This window comes from Platalea leucorodia (assembly GCF_965183815.1).
Source record: "Platalea leucorodia genome assembly, chromosome: 1".
In the NCBI taxonomy this organism is placed as follows: domain Eukaryota; kingdom Metazoa; phylum Chordata; class Aves; order Pelecaniformes; family Threskiornithidae; genus Platalea; species Platalea leucorodia.
The window spans coordinates 163,570,610-163,593,223 of NC_138823.1; the positions used below are offsets into that span (position 1 = coordinate 163,570,610).

The 22,614-nt window shown below is 40.8% G+C and overlaps 1 protein-coding gene across 6 annotated transcripts in view; it reads right to left on the minus strand.

Moving 5' to 3' along the window:
* Window positions 1-3,583: 3,583 nt before the first annotated feature.
* The window catches only part of CTDSPL (CTD small phosphatase like), an 85,617-nt gene continuing 66,586 nt past the window's right edge, over window positions 3,584-22,614 (minus strand). For 3 of the 6 annotated variants that reach the window (XM_082322982.1, XM_082322984.1, XM_082322983.1), the window contains 6 exons: window positions 21,280-21,336; window positions 13,856-13,948; window positions 12,022-12,207; window positions 9,950-10,071; window positions 5,697-5,794; window positions 3,584-4,673 (listed from right to left, as the gene is read on the minus strand). In XM_082322982.1, coding sequence (XP_082179108.1) covers window positions 4,477-4,673; window positions 5,697-5,794; window positions 9,950-10,071; window positions 12,022-12,207; window positions 13,856-13,948; window positions 21,280-21,336 — 753 coding nt within the window. In that variant the 3' untranslated portion in view covers window positions 3,584-4,476. Of the gene's footprint in view, window positions 4,674-5,696; window positions 5,795-6,216; window positions 10,072-12,021; window positions 12,208-13,855; window positions 13,949-21,279; window positions 21,337-22,614 lie in introns of those variants that run through there. The other 3 variants (XM_082322987.1, XM_082322986.1, XM_082322985.1) reach the window with 2 other exon arrangements.

Sequence of the window (22,614 nt, forward strand, 5' to 3'; positions counted from 1 at the left end):
AATGCTGTGATGAGGTTCACCCTGAACCTTCTCTTCTCCAGGTAGAAGAGACCTAATTCCTTCAGTCTTTCCTCATAGGGCAGCTTCTTCCAGGTGGGAAGGAGCACGCAACTGAAAATGCAATGAGAGCGGAAAACCACAGAGTTCATAGAATCACAGAATCGTCAAGGTTGGAAAAGACCCTTAAGATCATCGAGTCCACCCGTTAACCTATCACTGCCAAGTCCATCTATACCATGTCTTCAAGCACCACACCTATCCGTTCTTTAAATAACCTCCAGGGATGGAGACTCAACCACTGCCCTGGGCAGCCTGTTCCAATGCCTGACCACCCTTTTGGTGAAGAAGTTTTTCCTAATATCCAACCTAAACCTCCCCTGGTGCAGCTTGAGGCCGTTTCCTCTCATCCTATCACTTGTTACTGGGGAGAAGAGACCGACCCCCACCTGGCTACAGCCTCCTTTCAGGCAGTTGTAGGGAGCAATAAGGTCTCCCCTCAGCCTCCTCTTCTCCAGACTAAACAACCCCAGCTCCCCCAGCCGCTCCCCATCAGCCTTGTGCTCCAGACCCTTCCCCAGCTTCGTTGCCCTTCTCTGGCCACGCTCCAGCACCTCGATGTCCTTCTTGTAGTGAGGGGCCCAACACTGAACACAGCACTCGAGGGGCGGCCTCACCAGTGCTGAGTACAGGGGCACTGTCACCTCCCTGGTCCTGCTGGCCACACTATTCCTGATACAAGCCAGGATGCCAGTGGCCCTCTTGGCCACCTGAGCACCCTGCTGGCTCATGTTCAGGCAGCTGTCAACCAACACCCCCAGGTCCTTTTCTGCCAGGCAGCTCTCCAGCCGCTCTTCCCCACGCCTGCAGCGGTGCCTGGGGTTGGTGTGACCCAAGTGCAGGACCCAGCACTGAGCCTTGTTGAACCTCACACAGTTGGCCCTGGCCCAACGACCCAGCCTGTAGTTGGGCTGCAAGGGGGGCTTACGGGTTGCAAACCCACCTGCTCGCAGCAAACAAGAGCGCGTTGAGCACGTGAAACCGGACGACGGACTAACGGGGAGTCGCAGCCCTGTAAGTGTGGTCCATTCCCCGGCAGATGCTGCTTTTCTGGCCCGGCCTCAAACCCTCCCCTCACCCGGCTGCCGGGCCCCCGGCCCCCAGGCGCTGGCCCGGGTCTCGGCCGCGCGGCGGGCGTCGCGCACGGCTCAGCGCACAGGTGCCGGCGGGGAAGCGGAAGGGGCGCAGGGAGCGATGCCCTGTTACACACCTGCCAGCCTGGCACCGCGCTCCTTCCTTCTTTTTTTTTTCTGCCACCTCCTGGAGACTTAACATTTGTCCGCAGTTCTCGTGATGTACTTCAGCCAAATCCCAACCAGTTTAAAATGTTGTTGCTTTAAAAAAAAAAAAAAAAAAAAAAAAAAAGAAAAAGGTTAGCAGCAAAGCTTTTTGGGGGAAAAAATGTTTACCACACTAGGGAAGGTGTAACAACTCAACTATTTGAGAAATACTGATTTCTCTCTTTATTTTTCATGTGCCGATCATATGATTCTGCATTTTCATGGAAGAAAAAAACAATCAGTAACTAAAATGACCATGAATACTTACCTGTCCTGTATTCAGTTGTGGAGGCACCCGTTCCTTCTGCAAAGGAAGCTCAGCGTTCATTGACCAAATGAAGAGATTGCCTCTGAAATACTAAGAGAGATTTGTAACCGAAGGAAGATGTTATCCGTGGAGCTGTGGAGCACAACCCTGGCAGGAGATTCAGATACCAAAGCTGTGGTGATGCTTTTACTTGAGATAATGTCTTTTAAATTTCCTTTACGGTGCCTTTAAAAGCCAGCGTTGCACAGCTGCACCATCTCGTGGTGCGACCAAGCCCTGCATGGCCCAAGCCTTTAAAACCCTCTTCGTTTTTGTAAGACTTTGACCAGGGATGTATAAAAGCCGAGCGTTCCCACCACCAGGCCACGCCGCAGCTTGGCCCACCGCAGTCCAGCACCGCAGTGTCCCCTCGGACCTCCCCCAGCTCCCGTCCCATCTGCCCGCTCACCCTCCTCTCTGGGATGCAATGGTCCAACCATTTTCCAACCGCAACCATCGTCATCCCAAATATTTGTTCACGTCCCTCCGGTTATTATTTCGAGATCTATTCAGCAGACTAGAGATCAGGCCAGTGAACTATTTATTATTCACCTGAACCTGCCTTAACTGAATTACTAAGATGCGTTACAGGATTCAGATGAGATCAAGGCTCCACTCATTATTTAGAGAAAATATTAAAAGGAAGATTAAGGGTGACAGAGGTACACAGCCCCGTGGTGCCGAGCCAAGGGCAGGGCCTCAAACGCTCGGTCTTAGCCCTACTCTTAGACAGCACGTGGCCCCGCTAAGCTGGAAATGGGCTCAGGTCTCGACAAAAACCTTCCTCCCCTCTTCTCATAAATGCATTTGCTCGTGAAGGAACAAAATGGCCCCAAACACCAGATATCATGCCCGAAAACTTCAGCGTGCTTAAAACATGCATAAATTTTACATGTATCTGTGGCGCTCAGCCTCTCACGGTACGGCACGTAGCAACCAGGTCATTACGTAGAGATCAGAAAAAAATTCTAAAAATATTTCTAAAATGAATTCCCTACTAAAAACACACATGAAAATACAGCAGACTTACGTAGTTCTGCGGCTTAATCTGCTGGCACGTGTTTGATTTACACCAAACTTCAGCACAATACTTACATGCTACTGTCCCAAGACCTAACTCGGAGCCATGTGCCAGATGAAAAGCAGCTTCACATGGTCGCCTTGAACCAATTAACTCAATAAGAGGCAGCTCCCCCAGTTCCCTCCAGTTTGCTGCAGGTATAAATGCTGTTTGACTGTAGACTGGTCATCACTGGTTAACCCAAGACCGGTATCAGGGCACCTGCTCAAAACCACCTCTGATGGACGTACTCACAACAGGCGTCTCCAGGGGGTGCGGAGACAGGCGCCACCGCAGCCGGGAAGAAAGGCGGTGACGTGCCTCCTGCTCCGCACGCAGGCCACCCTCACCCCTGCCAACCCAGGGCAGCCAGGCGAGGAATCAGCCCGCCGCTTCACGGGGCGCCCTTGAACGCGATACGAGGGACGCTGCACCACAGGAACGAAGCCCGGGTGGTACAGAAAACCCCGCAATCCTCCATCACCCGTTCTCTGCCACCGCCTTATCCCCCCGCTCCCCAAAATCCAGGATCTTGCTTCTTTCTCATCTCCAGTTTACGCAGAGGCTTCGGTGGCTTTGGAAGCAGCAAGACTGTTCAATTCAAATCTCAGCAGGTTAACAAAAAAAGAACGGGAACTGAACCTACTGCCAAATACGCTGCTAGAGGAAGAAGCCCCCGATGCTTAGCAGTCAAGGCTTAAATCTTTAATAAAGCCCAGCAAGCCCAAAGAGTTGGGACAGGAATGGAAGGAGGAGAGCTTTCTGGCCTGATTCTGTAGTGTCTTTGCTTTCCCCCCCAGGGGAAGGGCACACGGAGGGGGGAGGGGGATTTCTGGGGGCGGACCTCAACTCTATGCATTATCAGACATGAAGAGGATGAAAAAAATAACACAGATAGTTTATTGTCAAACTGAATCAAAGCATAAAAAAAAAATCACAAAGTTACACTGTAAAGAAATCTGTTTCTTATCACAAAAGCTCATTAAAATCTGACAAAGAAAACAACCCATTGTCAAGCCAGTAACTCCTCCAACAACCCCCCGACTCTTCGAGTGCAACGTTTATCGAAATGCTGGGAATTCATAGGTGGTGCACATTGCATTTGTATGAACAACATGATCAACCCTCGTTACCAGTAAGAACAGTGGTTCTCGGAGGGGGTGACACGTTTCTGGCTTAACGGTGACTCCTCTGTTCGCCTTCGAGCAGCGACAGCCTTGTCCTAGCTGGAGTCCAGCCCGCGACGATGGCTAAGGCTGACGGGGGCCAGCTGCGTTTCGTTTCTTTGTCCAGCATTTTCCTGCAATTTACATCCTGATCAAATGTGTCTACATCACTAAATTAAAAGGCGGTTGCAAAATTAAACAAAGCCAGTCGCACAGAGACGAGCGCTGGGAGGTCCCCAAGGTCCGGGTCCGGGGAATACAGCTGAGCTGACACAGCCATCACCTCAAAAATGCAGTTTGCTGCCGATTTAAGCGATGACCAAACCTAACCTTTTTAAATTGCTGTTTGGGAAGGTGTGTAATCGCAGATGCAGACCTACTTTACTGAGTCAAATCAATCTCTATTAAGTCCAAGATGCTCGTGTATGTCCTGTGCTTCAGAAATGCCGATTAATGCGGCATTAGGCAATTACAGGACAACCTGCTCCTCAGCACAGCTCCCTGCGAAACAGCACTGGAGAAGGCTTTAAAACAAAACACGCCTGGAAGCTTTTCAAGTTTGAGTTTGCCAACCTGTCAAAACCAATATTTTACCCAAAAGATCATTTATTTTTCCAGTAGCTCCAGCAGAACCAACAGCGGAGTCCAGGAGAACTTTGCCTGGTCTCCTGCCAGCACAGCTGGGTGGCGAAGGTCGCTTGCCAGGACAACTGCCGGAGACCGCAGGATCCCCTGGAGCTGCAGCCCACCTGGAAGAGCCCTATCCCATCTTGCAGGGAATTTCAGAGCGGTTGGCTTTCCTTCTGAGTCAGAACACCATAAAAAGGGAACAAAAAAAAAAAAATAAAATTGGAAAGCATATACATAAATAGATTATGGTGCATTTGATTTCGCAAACACTTTCAATCAGCTAGGAGAGAACAACAGTATCTTTCTCACCACTATAAATGAGCTGTTTTATGAATTTTGAAATGCTTGTTTTACTGAGTGAAAGAAAGGCATCTTTATCCTAAGTAGCAGCTAAGGAGATTGGTAAAACTAAGAAAAAAAAATCCAACCCCAAAACCTAAAAAAAAAATAAAAAAAAAAACAAAAAAAAACCCCAAAACAAACCCAACCCACCAGTACAAAGTAAAAGGCAGCCTAGGTCATTCCAACTGAGCACAGGAATAACTAAAAAATATTTTTAATTGCAACTAATGAGCTATCTTGAGCCAGCTGCTTATTCTAACAGGCCTGAGGTTTTCTGCTCATAAAGCATTAATAATATGTGCCTTTTCCTAGAAAGGAAGGCTCTGCCTAAGTCTTACTGTGTCAGATAAAAAGTCCCAAAATAGACTTCCCAACCAAATAAAGTGTTTTATTCAGATATTCATTTGGATATGGCAGTGATGTTAAGAACAGCTATTCAAGTAGCTGAAGTAAGCCCTTCAAAAGAAGTCACACAGCTTTGAGACTTGAACAAATTATTGTATGATCTCATCCAAGAGATCTAAATAGCTGGAACATCTGCCAGAGTCACCACCAATTTATTTAGCAGAGTTCATCAGTAGTTCATCAGCTCTGTTTGCACAAGCAGGTGCCAGGGCAGTCAATAAGGAGTCCTATACATGACTTAAAAAGAGAGGGGGAGGAGAGTGGAACAGAGATGGGTGATTTTACTGTCTAACACGGATGTGCATTAGTAGGAATAAAGTCCCTGTCAAATTAGGGCAGTGACTACTACTGAAGTGCAGAAATTCTTTTTCCCAGAGAAGTATTACATGCACAAGTAACTATATTGTTAAAATTTTTTTATTTGTGACAGTAAAGAAACCATTCAATACCTGATTGACAACACTTCTCTCTCCTGAAAACACTCATATGGTATCTGTAGTGTTTCTCAAGTATCGCTGGATTGTTCATTGCATTAAAGTGTAAACAGCTCCATTATTAGGAAAAAAAAAAAAGAAAAAAGAAACATTTCCATTGCTTACTCCTCCGTTAAGAAGTTCCCAATAGATCTTTAACAAGGAAGAAAAAAAATCAGCTGGATTTTTACAATATAATGTGAAACAGAAAACCGACAGCTGGTTTTGCATAGTTAGCCCAGAGATTTTTAAGCCATTGCCCCACGCAAGTCTCACCTGCCCTCCTTGCCCCGCAACGGCAGAACATCACAGCACCTTGGAAATCAGAGGCACAAACTTGTTTTTGTTTTACAAATAGGGCTGTGCGGTACTGCCTTTTATTAGTTTAAAAAGAATCTGTAAAACATAGGATTATGTGTTTGTAAATTATAGAGCTACAGATTTTTTTTTCTTTTTACACTGAAATTTCAAGAGCTGCAACATCAGTACACACCAGTGTCATTTAGATACTTTATTGTCCCCAACCAGTCTAATCAAAATCATGCTGTGATAAAGTGATTGCATACACCGATAACCAAATCTCTTCAGGTGTTGAGTTTCTTCCATGTATAACTTTGCTGTTTAAAAAAGATTAAAGGGCAAAACAAAGAGACAAATTATTCTTCCAAAGCTACCTAAATGAACACGGCAATATTGTACATTTGCTACGATCTTCCATTCAAAACCTGCCACGCTTCCTGGTGGTTAACAAATATTCTGCGCACAGCCCTAGTTTACAAATGGCAATTTAATCGTAACACTTCAGTTGGATTTCAAGAATCTAAGGCATTCTGCCTTACAGCTTAATTTAAAAATACCTATACAGGCAAAAAACCTTTTTGAACCCGACATAAAAAGGACAACAGAACTTCAGGCCAGGCAGCGTTTCTTTAGCTGAACAGAATGACCAACTGGAAAAGACTTTTTCATACTTCTATAATATCCAGAAATAGAATTGGAAACCAGGGTTTATAACAGCCCTGGTGACCTGGCGTGCATTAACTGCACTCCAAAATATGCAAGAGATTCAGGAAACAGAAATTTTTTCCTAGCTTAATTTTTAAAATCTTGTATTTAAAATACAATCAAATACCCGTATTGCAAATTTTACAAACATTCCACTCGCCTTCTGACTTTATGGACAGAACTATATTGCTTTGTTAAAATGCAGAAACTCTAAATATATAGCGTATGTATATTCACGCAAACTTAACACTTGAAATTTCAAGTACGATGATAGTGTCAAAACCAACTACGACAGTTTGTTCCCTTTGGCCAAATGTGAATACCCAGGGAAGTCCAAACCTGACTGCAGAGCACTCCAAGGTTTATTTCAATGGGAATGAGTTTAAAAAAAAAAAAAATTAATCAGAAGTTATAGAAAATACTCTTAAAATACTAGCAGAGATCAAAACTGTTACTAAGTTTTTTTGCCTTTGTATTGTCACCAAGTGCCACTTTAATGCTGTACTAAGTTAAAATAAATTTTGGTGTGGTTTTATTTTTTTTTTTTTTAAATTTGTGGATTTCAAGAGCCAAAACAAACAATACAGAACAAGTATGGTTGTGCAGAACATCATCAGAACCGTTCTTCCAGAAGCTGGTGCAGAAGTTCAGTTGTCCATTATATGTGGATTTTAAAACTATACAAGACACTTTAATAATCAACATTCATTCACAGACTTAAGGCAACTGGTTCATGAAATCGCTGCTTTCGTAAATGCAAACTAATGACATGGTTCGTCTCATGTACAACAGGTCACAACCGTTAAATGGTAATGTCTCGGTCGGGTTATTTATTGTCTAATTGGAAGATTGTTTGGTCTAATGCTAGCGAGAAAGTCTTTGAATTTTTTCAGCCATTCCTGTCATACCTGCACAACTAACTACAACCTGAATACTTCCCTGCAAACTGGATTTGAAGCCCAGAAGCTACAAACACAGTCGAAAATACTGCTCAGAGAACAACTTTTTGGCAGCTTACAGTTTCATTACTCTGAAGTCAAATACAAAATTAAACAATCTTAAACTGAAAGTAAACGTTAATGGACTAACCAGAATCCATACGTCCTTTTTTTCTTTTTTTTTCTTTTCTTTTTTTTTTTTTTTTAACAACATAGGTTTTAAAATTTGACAGTTTTGTCTTTTGTTGTGGCACAGAATTATACAGTACTAAGGTAATGCCAACCGGTAAGAAAACAAAACGGTGATGCCGTACAGACTCACGAGCGTTACGGGACTGCCTCTACCATCCCTCGCTACGAGGCCCAGCGAGCGGCTGGGGCAAGTCATCTCTCAGTTTTATACTGCACCTACGACAATCTACTCACTGCCTGTGTAGGCTGGCCTGCCCTTCTATGAATGAATTTGTTAAGCTGCTTCACCAATGTTTTAGACAAGGATGGCAATCCCAGTCCGTCGCAAAAATTTTTTTCCAAGTCATCAAGACTTTGAGAAAAACAGAAAAGGCAAAGGGGATCCACTATTCAGAATTTAGCACAAGGCTAATTAGAAGCACCAACTACTCCATTTAGTTTTCTCTGATGACAGCCAAACATAGCTGTAGTTTTTATGTTTAGTAGATTTCTGGTGCGGAAAATAATTAAAAGGTGACACTGGAAAGGAAAAAGTAAAAAATAGGTGTGCCTTGTTCTTCAAAGGCTTAAAACATTCAGAAGTTATTCTTTTGAAGGGGTACCTGTGACACTACAGAAGATGCTAAGCAGGTTCTCAGATTCAGAGATGAGACTTACTCAACTCCAAAGCCAGAGGACCACTTTTAGCGTAGGCTAGTGACTTCTGCCCTTCTAGCAAGACTCGATAAAGCTCCAAATCTGTACCTTACACCTTGAGGAAGAAGAAATACAAATCAGAGATGTGGGGAAAAATACTTTTTGCATTTTTATATACCAAAGAAAGGAGAGGGCTTCATCCCAATTGAAAAAAAAAAAAAAATTAAAAAAAAAAAAATCTTTTGCAGGTCACCTTTAACTGAGTTCTCTGGTATATCAGATACCGTAGGATTAATACATAGGGGTGGGGTTATGAAGCCTGCATTTTATTTATTGCCCAAGTTTGCAGCTTACAGAAAATGTTTCATAGCACAGGCACAGTGGCAAAAACAGTATAACAGCCGATGGTCAACTCCATTTGGTGAGTATACAGTAGCAGCAATTAAAAGAAAAAAGTACTCCAAACAGCTCAATACAGATCCAGCTTACCCAGATGGGGGTTTTTAAGAAAAGAATCTTAAACTAATAAATAGACCTCCTTCCCCATTCTCCCAAGATAATGGTTTTCCAAAAAACGAGAGGCATGGCAGTTGTGCGTAAGCAGAGACAATAGAACTTCATCTGTCTAGAAGAAAAGGTGCTTTAGATCTCTTAGCCACCTTATTTTCTCAATTCCATCATTCCCTAAATACTCAAACAACTGCAGATATGTTCAAAACTGTGCCCAAAATCATATCAGTGAAACAACCATGTAATTAACCCAAATCACCCCTCCCACAAACGCTTAAACCTTCTGAGCATGACAAAATGTAATACAACTTAATGTCATTGTGGAGACAGGAACCCAGCATCTTTGTTTCAACTTTTTCCTTTGTTATATATTACAGTGCTCTATAAAATTTTTCCTTTTTCCTTTTAAAGCATTTAGACAATACAAGACTAAAAGATGTCTGGAAATACGTCTTATACAAAAATGAATTTTTATCTTAAAATAACATTCAAAAAGGCACTTCATTCTGTAAGAAAAAATTCAGAGTCAGGTCAACTGCTCTAAGCAGGGGGGTAAAATTGTCTGCATAGTGGGAGGGGAAGAAAGGGAGAGAAATTCAACTGCTGAAATACAAGCTTCTTTTTTTGGCATGTTTTAAGAAAAGCTGATCCAGTAAAAGATGTCCATTTATGAAATTCATTAAAAGAGTCCCATTTAAAATAGCTTCTTTTTTTTTTTTTTCCTTTAAAAAAGTAGTCTGAACACATGACCTTAGGAGTCAGGCTTCTGAAGGCTTAATAGCATCACTCATGATTGTCCTTCGTGTCCAATGTAACAGGAAGATCAAGAGTAGCACTTCTGACAGGGGTGACCTCCCCAGAGCTTACATTTGAAAGGGCTGAGAAAGATGGAGACAGCCTCTAGCAACTGCAATCTAGGAGCAGAAGTCAGTCAAAGTTAAGGGCTACCTGTTGCAGAGTTTATGAAGCATACTGTAAACTTCTTCCTCTTTGCTTAGTCCTTCAAAGAAAGGAATAAGATCTAGCAGCTCTGTGTCTGTCATGTCATCAAACCAGGACTGCACAGGCACCTGAAACAAAGCAACCAGCAAATATTAAGATGACTATGATGTGAAGAACCTGCGAGTTTTGCCTCTGTGGATGTCCTGTAATACTCACTGCCATCACAGTCAGGCAAATCGCTAGTCATTAGCATTCGAGTGGAGTACCAGGTTCAAGTCCACATTTTCTAGTATGCAACATCAATCCCAAATCCAACTGTAAAACAGTTGACCTTCCAAATCCAACTGTAAAACAGCTGACACGCAGTTGACCTTCTCCTACACGTCCAGGTAACCTACATGACCCAACCCTGGACAGCTCAATTTGCTCTGCCTCCTTGATACTCAGAATAGACTGGAAGGAAGAGACAGGTTATGAAGCTGTACTGACACTTTATTTACGGGCAAGTTTTTTTTTTTTCCCCCTCTAAGTATTACCAGTGTGAGTCACTAAACATAGGCATGCAGCAACAAACCCTGCTGGCATGAGGTGGCGGAGGAAATATTTAAACGGCGAGTACAGAACAGTTCTCCAATTAAAATATAAGACCTCAAGAGCAGGTTCAGAAAATAATACATATAATAACACTTCTTAAATATGTGGGCTGGATTTGGGGAAGGAGTTCTGTCTATCTTCACTACGGAAGTATACTGAGGTCTTTTAAAGACTATCTCGGATCTTGTTACAAGCCCTGGTTTCTGCAGAGACTCGAATATCAGTTAGCTAACAGCACTTTTCTGTACATGATTAAACCACCCTGACAAGGCCCTTAATTTCATCTCCCAAATTTCTACAGCTCATTATTTTCTTGGCACCGAAGTCCAAGATACCAAATGACAATCTGGATCAGGTTTTTAATTTTAAACATGAACATAAATTAGAGCTACAGCTCCTGGTTATTATAAATAGCAACTTTAAACCATGTGTGGCACCAACCAGAAAAACATTTTCACCCAATCATTTAGGGCATCACAGTATTAGGATCTGAATTTAAGAGCTGATTGCTGCAAAATAAATAGCTCATGTAAAAAAAAAAAAAATGCTATTCTGGAGAGGCAGGACCATGCAAAACAGTGCTCCTGATAAAAATGTCCTACGTTAATTTTAACAGTTCACAAAAAAGGCAGCCTAAAAACATCAAAGAAAACATTGCGCAGCCTGGCTGTTTAAAAGTCAGTAGATCTAAGGCGAGTTCCAGCTTGCTATCCTGGCAGCTACAAAACAGATGTGAGCATCTGTACCGATTGCAGCGATGGATGGAGCAAGTGCCAGACCATTCCATCACAGTTTCTGGAGCCAATACGAAACACCGTGAAAATGCACATTGCTCCTAATTATTCTCCCTTGAAGTACTGTTGCCTGCCTTTTATCCTTATTCCTAAAGCTTGATGAACTTGTTGACTAACGTTTCTATTTATGAAGCGAGTTATCACAAAAATACTTAAAAGGAGAAGCATAACAACACAACAGGATCTTGATTTTTTTTCTTCCCCTTAGCCACAAATACAGAACTCAGATAGTAACCAGTAAAGCATTAATTATCTCGTCTAATAAAATATTTTCATTCACACAGTGAAAAAAGATGGAGTACCAAAAGCAGTTCAAGTAAACCATCATTTCTGTAATCACCACTCCAAAAGAACAAAAACTATTCTGGAGGGCAGCTTCGCTGTTTAGAGCTAGGTTAGTTATTCAGGTTCTACACCACTTGGTGTTTTTCTCAAAACTGATGGACTTCATGGCAAAAGCTAAAACTGAAAGCAGATGACCAGTCATGACTATGACAGACTGTCAAGATCAGTTTGCCCTAGTCCTTCACCATTTGACAGTGAACACCGGAATGTTCCTGCAGTCTACGAAAATACAGAAACTAATACAAGTTAGCGTTCTGAAAGGCTATTTTCTGAATCAAAAAAGTCTGGGCAAGGACCAGAAAGATAAAGTTATGCTTGAGTACTTCAAATACTAAGAATACTTACTGCATTTTCAGGATGGAAGATGTAAGATGCAGGAGAATTATCTACTATAATAACTTTACTCAGCTCACGTCCCAGTCGACTCAGATCCTTCACATAATTTCCTCGGTGGAAAACACAGGATTCTCTAAAGAGCCTTGCCCTGAACACACCCCAGCGATCCAGTAAGTCGGCTACCGGGTCTGCATACTTAAAAATAGAAGTCAGAAACCTGGAGTTAGCAATGTGCAGATACGGTTAATTCACAGAACTATAGAAAGAAGGGACACAAAATAATTTCAGATAAAATGCCCTTTCTTCGTTTTCTTCCCTGCTCCTTGTTAATTAACTTATATGCCTGCAAACCCGAAGTGATTAATAGAGAGATAATGCAAAAGTAGAACCTTTATCTTTCTATGGAAAGCTAACGTGCACTCTAACATTTTCTGTGATTTATTGATTAGGTTTTATTCTTAGGGCTAACTTATAATTACCCTAGGAGGTACCTAGATGCTGATGGATCCAGAGATCTCGCCTAACATCACCATAAAACCAGCCAATGCTAACAGAAAATCTATATGAAGTCATTTCCACAGCTGATTCATTTCCATGTGCCTCTGAAGACAAACTGCAATGAATGCATCTGAGCTTGATGCAGCTTTTTCAAATGATGCCCTTGGAGCGACCGGGTCAGTAAGAATCTTAAGATTACCAAATTGCATAATTGGACCACAAAAGATCAGACAAAGATGTTATTAGGAAAAATACCCATGTACAATACTGGGAAATTCTCATTTTACATATAAGATGATACTTTAAGTGAGGCACAGCTTAGAATCCAACAACTGATAGAAACTGTCCAAGGAAAAGCATCTAAATAAACCAGAACATGAAATAACCATGTACTTGAAAATGGTAGTTATAACTTATTTTTGCAGGATAGGAGTTACCATTTTCCTCTATTTTAAACTGAGAAACAAAACTGATGTTGAAATCAATCATCTTTTGACTATGAAAACTGCCAGACATCTAACTGCAGTATGAAATTGTTCCATTATTTAGGATTTTCACAATGTGACTGAACAGAACATGGTAAATAGAGCACAGGGAAGAATCCTCTGATAAGAAGGCACGATAGCAGATCAAACAGGGTCCTGTCCCCTTCCACCATCTCTACACTAGGCTGGAGTAAAAGCTTACTATGCTAGAGTATTATTTAGAAATAATCAATATAATTTTACAAACAAGACAGCACAAATACAATACATTGAAAGCCGTGAAGAATTTAAGATGTCTACTACTGCAATGTCTACCACAAAAACTACCTACGAGGTACTACTGCTACTGGAGACCAGAGGGCACAAAATATTCCTGTTGATGTTTCAAGCTTTACAAAACGGCTAATTTTCTAACTCCGGATTGCAATTGCACCTTGACAGAATAAAAACGTGTTCCCAATTTTCAGATGCAGTAAATTTCTGAATCACTGGTTGATCACGTAGACAGCGTTAAATACAGTGTATTTTATTTCATGCCCAGCTTTAATATACTGCTTTACTCACATGCTATTTGTTCTAATTTCTCACTATAACCATGGTAACTTGTAAGCCTTTCATATTGGCATTATGAGCAATGCATGGAGGCTACATTATGAGCCAAGCCCATATGTGATGGCGTTACCATGGAAACACTTACCCACACACTAGCAGACAAAGTACACACTGTCAGACAAAGAAGCAGAAAAGAAGGGGAAAAATTAAGATAGTACCAACTGTGGAAATAATTCTCCATAGAAAACCCAACCCAAAGTCCGCTTCCCAGCACCACAAGGGCTAATGAGATGAAGAGAGGAACAAACCTTGGCTAGACTGGCTGTGAAGAGTACACATTCAAAGAGCTCTCCCATCCTCTGAAGAAACTCATCCACATGTGGTCGTTTCAATACATAAACCTGGAATGACAACGACTATTTGGGTCAAATGGTGTTTAAGGTAAAAGTTAAAAAAACAAAACAAAACAAAACAAAAAAAACCCAAACCCAAACCACTCCTGTAATCCTAACACTTGAAGAAACAAAAGTTAGCATGGGAGCAGTTCAAATGAAGTGCTGAAAGAAAAGAAAAAAAGTATACAAGATAAAAGTAGACATCCAATAATGAGAGATTTGAACGCACGCGTTGCCAAGACCCATGCTGATTATGCAGTTCCAAATACTGTGCATCATCTGGAGTGATGCTTCTTGAAAAATCTCATTAAAGGCAAAGAGAGACAGTAGGGCTTCTCAAGAAGCGAGGATTCAGATCTCTCAGCCGCAATGATTTTGGTGCTGGTGCCTTCAGTACTGAAGGGGTTTAAAGACAGAATAAATCTGATGAAACCTCTATGATGACAGGAATTGCACAATAGGGAACTGTTTTCTTCCTGTGGCTAATTCTTTCATTTTTTAAATTCCAGGCACCAAGTACCCAGCTCACTACAGTACAGTTATCAGTCATCCGGCTCTGCAGACAGCTTTCACCAAAAATCTTCATAGCACGATGAGGAATGTCTAGCAAACGCTGCTTTCAAAATTCGGTGGCAAGGTCTACAGCATCTTCTGCTGGGACCGTGCCATAAAGACGGTCAATAGCCAGGATCTCTCTCCTCTTGAGCAGCTTGGTTTCAGCAAGGCTATCTTGCCTTTTTGCACTGACAACCATACAGGCACAGCTTGGCTGCCTACTGTCAACAGCCTGATTAATAAATATTAGAGCCTCCTTGCCTCTCTTTTCAGAGCAAGCAAGATGATTTGCGTTCACAGAAAATACCAAGATAAGATAACTGCTGCTCAGAAAGCTTACAAGTAGTTCACAATATACTGGGGAGCTGAAGAGGGGAGTCTGCTTGAAAAATATTTATCTATCTTGTTTGCACTTAGATTAAAAGTTTGAGAGAAAACACTGGCAGCATTTTATCTTCTTCGTTTGGCAAATAATCCTTCATACTAGAAATTTCAAGTGAAGTCTGGCATATAACTGAATTCATGAAGAACTGCAGGACTGATGCAATTTCAGGAATTTCTTTCTTTGATATGCAGAACTAGATTAATTGTATGTATTTTACTACATGCGTATTAACAAAAAGGTAAAAAACATAAGGCACCCAGAGAAAAAGCCTGAAGGAGAAAATTATGGAAATGCCAGCTTGAACTGAAGCGTAACAATTAAAGCCTTTAGCAAAAGAACGAAAAAAGTTGTGTAATAGGGACTTGAAATTGCAAACCTAAAACTGAAAGCAAAGTTTTATTAAAAACATATATGATGGAGCTGTACCTTAATGACTAAAGCAGAAATGTTAATTACTTTTCCACTTTGCTTTATGTAGCATATAGCTCATAGCATGAAGACTTGATAGGCTTTAAGTTATTTCTATGAAGTTTAACTAAACTATTTCTGGCCCCTCAAATTCAGAACCTTGATACAGATCACAATTTATAACCCAGATTTATTTATTTTTTTAAACAACCGCAGCAGCACTTAACCAATTAATTAAATAAATGTGACATTTTATGAATTAAAGACAGTTAACAGATATACTTCAACACCGCTCTCTTTCCAGATAATTACAGCAAGGTTTCCTGTATTTCACCAGGCATAAACCAAGTAATTTCCTCTCCTATAATAATGCAATTAATTTTTCACTTAACTCTTACTACACAAAGTTGTTCTGTAGTATTTCCTTTCCAAATTATACCTTGAAATTTTTAAAGACACAGGTAGAAAGACAGTCGCGGTCCCTCTGCCTTTGGGTACCCAGAAGGAGACTGTCCCACTTGCCAGTTATAAGAGGAAAGACGGCAGGATGCAAGTGACTCCTTAACTCTACAGTTCATAATGAAGTTTTTAATTCTTTAGCCTTAAACTATATTCCTACACTTATTTTTGAGGGCACAAAAGGGACACCCCAGAGTCTAAAAGTCATTCTTGGATACTAAGTGCTGGAATTTAGTATTAATTTCTCTTTTAAAACCTAGTGTTTTCAGCCACGGCAAAAGAAGTCTCCTCTTCGCTCTCCATCCCTATCTACGCCTGTGTCGGTGAAGTATTTCCACTTGGAATGTAATTACAAACTCCAAGCCAAGGATATGAACTTTGCTGCTTGCAACACAACCCACCTCCTCCGTAAAGACAGCATACAGTAAATCAGCCCAGTAGCTACAGACTGAGAGCTCCCTAACCACAGGCTTGCAGGCAGGAGTAGGCTTATAAAAGCAAGCATTTGCAATATGTGCTCTTTTGGCAATTTGTAGGGCTCCTAATACTGCAACCAGTCAGTATTAGCTGTAAGTACACAGCATCTTTACGCTGTATCGTCTCCATCCTGCACTTTAGACCTCCTGATCCACCACAGAGCACCCTCAACCTCCTCTGCTTGAGTTTCTCTTGATGTTTTGCCTTAAATCTTACCTATTGGGCTCTGGCCAACAGATTCGCTCCTCATTTTAAATGCCTTGTTAATAATAAATGTGATCTCTTAGAATGAGGCCTCACCAAATTTTTCCCTTAATTCTCTCCTCTAAAAAGCCCCAACTCCTTCATCCCTTTACCTTTTTTTTTTTTTGTTTTAACAATACTTTTTTTTTTTTTCAGAACAACGTATACGAATACTCTGGATGGTTATTCCCCTTAAAGTTTTTTTGAGAAGTCCTACTTAGATCCTGGAAGCAACTGCAAGTGTACTGGTATCCTGGGCTACAAAATCTCTTTGGTTTACTTCACATAAAAAGCTTTCTTCAGCTGACAGTGCAGCTCTTTTCTCCTCTTCCTCCTCATTTGGAATTTTTTCCCCTTTACTTTGTTAGCGGCTGGACTTGCATCTCAATGCCGCACGGTTATTTGTGGCTTGGCTTTTTCCTCTGCTGCCTGATGTCTTCAGTTTAAGTCTCTAGACTATCTGGCTCCTGGCATTTTTCTGAGATTTATACACTGTCTTCAGGGCATTAAAAAAAAACCCAAACCCTCCAGTTTTTCTGTGTTGTATGCTCACTAATTTCTTCCTTATCACAGTAAGAATTTAGAGGAATACAGTCTTTTTTTTTTTAATTTAAAATGAATCTTATTCTTAAAATGTTAAGGCATAAATCAGGCACTAGGCATGTTTTCACAGGATTCTGTACTTACAGCTGCTAATGGCAGAATACAAGTAATTATCTTTAATTGTTTTCAAGCGTTTGGTATTTCCACATATACATTTTCTATACCTCAAAGCAGTCTTAAGCTAAAAAGACTCAATATTTGTAAACCAAAAGAGAAACCCAGCTCAATTTTAATCAATGAAACAGGACACAAAGAATTGCCTTTCAAAACCAGCTTTACAATAATGAAATCTTCAAGTAATGACAAAGAAATCTGCCCATGACAACTCAAGCTCCTGTAATCTCCTCTTTCGTGGGCTGGGCGCATCTTCTTAACAGCGAGCAGAAAATAACACGCGTCCTTGAGCCTCGTCTTTCTGGTTCACGGAGTTGTGGTTGCTTCCCAGTGCAAGTAACCAAGAATAGGCCAGCTAGAATGGATACAGCCTATCCTGGATTACTTGAACCAGGCCACAGCCTTCGGTAAGAAAATTAACAAATTTTGTCCTTTATGGAAAGAAAGTTTGTTATTTGAACAGCGTTTTCCCCCACCAATAAAAACCATTTTGTACATTAAAGTACAATGCCAAATATTTCTTTAGCTTTCGGCAACTAAAAATAACCAATTGCTAATTGAATATACAAAAAACCCCTTAAAAATAGTTTTACTCAATAAACAAATTACATTCAAGAAAGAAATTCCAAGTAACAACAAATCAAACTCCTCCTGGCTGCCCTCTTTACTCTTTGACACCGATAGCAAGGCACAAAGTCAATTTGGATAAAAGACAAAGGACCATCGTACCCTAAAAATCTTTATGCATTGGGGATTAACGCTATATTTAACGCACGGTTTCTAATCTGGGGGTTGTGATCACTCTGCACTTGTTAAATGGGAAGCACGCTCCAGAAGAGAGGACGTGTTCGTGTAGAAGTTACGTCAAGGGTACCAAACAGGTTGAACATCTTTTCTCCAGCCACTACTTTCATCCTCAATAAACTTCCTCTAAAGAGCACTCTTGGTTGCAACACATCTCACCGGACTTCCCCCATTTTCTCACTTATAATTTGGTAGAGCAGGGGACCAGCTCTAATTTCCTTTTATTCAGAGAACCAGAGAGAAATGAGAGAACTGGCCAGAAGAGCGTCAGCTTCCATTAGAACTGCCCTTTTGTATCTGCGCCATCATTTCCAACACAACGCACGGGATTCATCTCCTGTAACTTTAGCTGCCCTGTGGACGGGCACAGTCTCTGCCGGCATCTAAAGACCCATAGCAGAAGGAAAGAGAGGCACCTCCGCACATGAGTGATTTCCTTGTAAAATAAAATGACAAATCCTTTCTAAAGACAAGGTAAATTAGGCTAGGGAAAGAAAGATGGGAAAGGGAAAAAGGGTGTTCAGAAAAGCTATTTTTTAATCTAGGGAAGCTGGTTTACCCAAGCACTCTTTAAGATGATGATCTGAATTGTCCTCCCTCTGGAAGAACAAGAACCTCTATGACCTTTGGATTATAAATGACATAAGGGAAAATAAACTCCCCAAACTAAAGACAGCCTTTTTTGAATACCTCTGTTGCACAACAAAAAATTACAACATTTACCACGAACAAAACTTGTTAGCTAAGTCAGTCTCAAAATTCTTTCAAGCGTACAGCAATTGAATTTGCCACAGCTCGTATTTTTAGTATAAGAGATCTGAAGAATCTCATATAACTTCAAATTCCTTCTGAATGGGCACTTGTGAAATCGTGTTCTCCATTTGTTTTCCATGAGGTTCTGCCTAAGCTGGAGTTCAAGTACCACAATACTTTGTCAGACAACCTCCTGCTCGATACGATACCAGGCTTACCGGTAAAGCAGGTAGGGATACGCACTACGGACAGTATGGTTCCACAAAATCGCACATATCCCGTGGTATTTTAAACAGGTGGAAGTATTTCTCAATGCCAATCATTAACCTTTGAGTATATAAACTACTTAAGAAAATGGACAAGCATTGTACAGATAACAAATTCTGATGGGTAACAAAAATTGTTGATATCTGTTCAGTTTATGCTCTAAGTGAATTAAAAAAAAAAATAAAAAAATCACAGGTTTGAAGTGGGAAATGGTTTTCAAAGCTCTATAGCCTGTGTTAACGCTCGGACTAAGCCAGAATGTGCGCTTTTGCCCTTCAGATTATCACAGTTAAATAAAAAAGACTGCTGCTGATAGTACGTTACTTTGCCTGCAGAGGTATTCCAAAGACAGGAACCCATGACTTTGCCTGCTCTGCATGCCATATGAATTACCTTTACTTCAAGGATCACAAATTCCTTACAATTAACTTCCCTTCAACCACCCATTTGTGACTGAGATTTTTACCTATTTTAGAGGTTAAGAACTTGAAATACAAAGGGATTAAGCAATTTCCTTGAAAACTCTGCAGAAAGTCTCCAGCAAAGCACAGCCAGAGACTAACTTCACTTGACCTCCTCTGTCAAGAGCAGCCTTCCTCCTGTTCACCTTTAGGGTATGGACAAATCTATGCCCTTTCACCAGTTGTTTTTGTTTTCTTTTTTTTTCTCCCACATGCAGTCATCTTGAGTGCCTAACCGCATTACGTTTGGTGAAGAATCAAAGTTTGCAGAGGGGAATGGAAAAGCAACAGGCTTTTGAAGTGCTTGACTGTAAAACCCAAGTATTCTTTTACTGGGTTTTGATTCAAAATGTAAATATATAATCTTGACAAGCTAAGTGATCACAATCCTAAACCATTCAAAATTGTTAGGCAATCTATTTTATTCCCTTTCAAAAGCATTCTAGAAAGTTTTAGGAGAGAAAATGTCTGCGTTACAGCACCAAACACAATTAAAGCCCACACCAAATGAGGACAGATAATATCACAATATAAATGTCCCAAAACATCACTTACGTATTTTAAGCATTCGGTTCTGGTGAACATTACAGGTTTAAGTACCCTAGATATTGAAGTTTTCTACATAAAACAGACACAGTGTAAAAACTGTCAAAGCAACTATCACTTTAAAACACATTTCAGTCCACTGGCTGATATTTAGTCATTATTTTAAGAGTGACAATTACATGGATGGTTTTCATAACAGGAAATCAAACAAAACTATGAACTAACTTTATGATCTGTCATTGTTCCAAGATCAAAATACGAACATACTAAAATAATCCATATAAAAGACAACATTTAAAAAATTAAAGTATTTAAAATCTCCATTGAATCACATCCAGGGAAGATTTGCAACTCAGTAACTGCACTGTCTTTAACCTACAACAACCAATAGAGGATGTTTCAAACAATTTTCAAGATTCATATATCAGAAATGCTCAGCTTCATGTTAACCAGTAAAACCCGTCTCCAGCAATAACTTTAATGTCTGTCTGAAGAGGAAAATTTATGGCACCATAATTCATTTCATTCAACGTTTTCAGAAATGACTACTGATTAAAGTCACGAAGCTAAGACACATGAAGGGGACTCATTTTCAAATTAGGGGTGTTTTTCATTTACTGAAAGCCATTTCACAGAGCCTTAAGTGAAGTCCTTAAAGAATAAGACATAAAAATTAGTCTCCTTGCAATTTTGTCCGGACCTTTTAAAGATGCTGAAGTGTATAAAAAGTCCTATCAGAGGAACTTTAATTACTTACAGGAAGAAAAGGGAACAGAAGTTAAACATAGATTGCCACAGAAACTGAAGAAATGTCTGTTCTTCCTTAATACTTTTATAAAGCTTTGTCTATATGAACTACCAACAGACATTAAAGCCAACTTATGTCCTGTTTGCCTGCGGAAGGAATGAGAAATGCAGTATTCAAGTAGTTTTTTCTGGGCCTAGCAATGTTTGAAACCCCATTCTTAGGTAACTTCCTGCTAGAAAATGTTTTAAAATTGACAAAGCGTCGAGTATTGAAGTCCTGAGAGAGATATTCTGGAGAACTGAAAAAGTTAAAATCGAGACTTAGTAGTTAGAAACTACATACCTGATCAAAAAGGGATGCCCGTCTGGACGCTACGTTTCAGCGTACACAGCTTTTGTATTTTGCAAAAGGATAAGTCATTGAACGTAAAGCAGCAAATGGAGAAAGACAACGCTCTGGGACACTGAGGACAGTTCCACCGCTAGAACAACGCTAAAGGAACAACAGCGCTTACCTGATGTATGGTTCCATCAATTTCAACAGGAACGATGAAATCGGCATTGCTAATTGGCTAGAAAGAAGGACAAGGAAATAAATCAACATTAAAAACAAGATCATTAGAGGGGAAATTTCAGAGGCGTAAAAGAGAAGAGTACTTACTTCTCAGGAACAAGTTAATACACATTACTGACTATACAGATCCACTCTGTGTGCGCACCCTTTGTACACAAGTCAGAAGCCTTACGCAGCTGTGTTCACCAGATAGCGCGCTTCCCTCTTCTCTCATACTTTTAAGCTTCGTACAATATGGTACTGCTTTAATAACCCCCCCCCCCACCGCTGCGTGTGTTTACCAGGGTAATTATCTATTTGGATAACTCTTTCATCAAGTCTGTGTGGATGATGACAAAGAAATTCAGCTATGTGCTTCACATATTCTACTCTGGGTCATCAATTAGTAATTAATTAAAAATAATGACAGTGGTAAAAGTAACACCTAATGGTTATATTTGAATCTGGAGCTGCAACAAGCTGCAACAAGACTCAAGTTGCACAGCTAAGAATGTTCACCAGTTCAAATGGACATCACACTTGGCAGAACCCTTTGGTACGGCTCACGCATTACGTCTGCGATAAAAAAAAAGTATCATGTAAACATGTCTGGCTGAAGTTCGTAACTCACTCCATGATCCGCAGCTTGGAAATGGCTGAGATACAGAGCTGCCAAATATAGTTTTAACAGGACTGATTTAACAGACAATATACTTCATGGATAACAGCCTAAAACGCAGGCTGGGAGTAGTCTGGCTGGTAACTGGTATGGCATTACTAAGGCTGGAAAACATCTTCACTCAGCTCTATCAGACTTGCACAGACTTTCCCACCTGGTTTTCTGGATCAGCCAATAGACTGATCTTAAGTACCACCAAGGAACACGTCCCTGAAGAATCTGCAAGACTAGAAACAGCCTTCAAACGTATTTTGGGGGGCAGGGGGCGTGCCAAGAAAGCAGAGAAGCAGCCAAGGTAAAGAGACTGAGAAGCAGATCACAAACTGGTGAGCCTGAACAGGTGCTCTGTGAAAAACAGTAGGAAAAAAGAATCCTGCAGTATTAACCTGACAGCATCACTTTGATCCCATTCCCTGGAAAAACGAGATTCTAATTCCACTGTTAAATGACATTTCTATGGGGAAAGCAAAACAACCGTAAGAATTTATATGCAGGGCAACACCTTCTCTCAGTAGCGAAGTAATAAGGAAGATGTTTTGATCCGACACCTGCAAGTGCTGCGTCAGAAGCTAGGCTGAGTCTACTCGTCCTGACCAACCAGTACCGGCAACCAAGCCT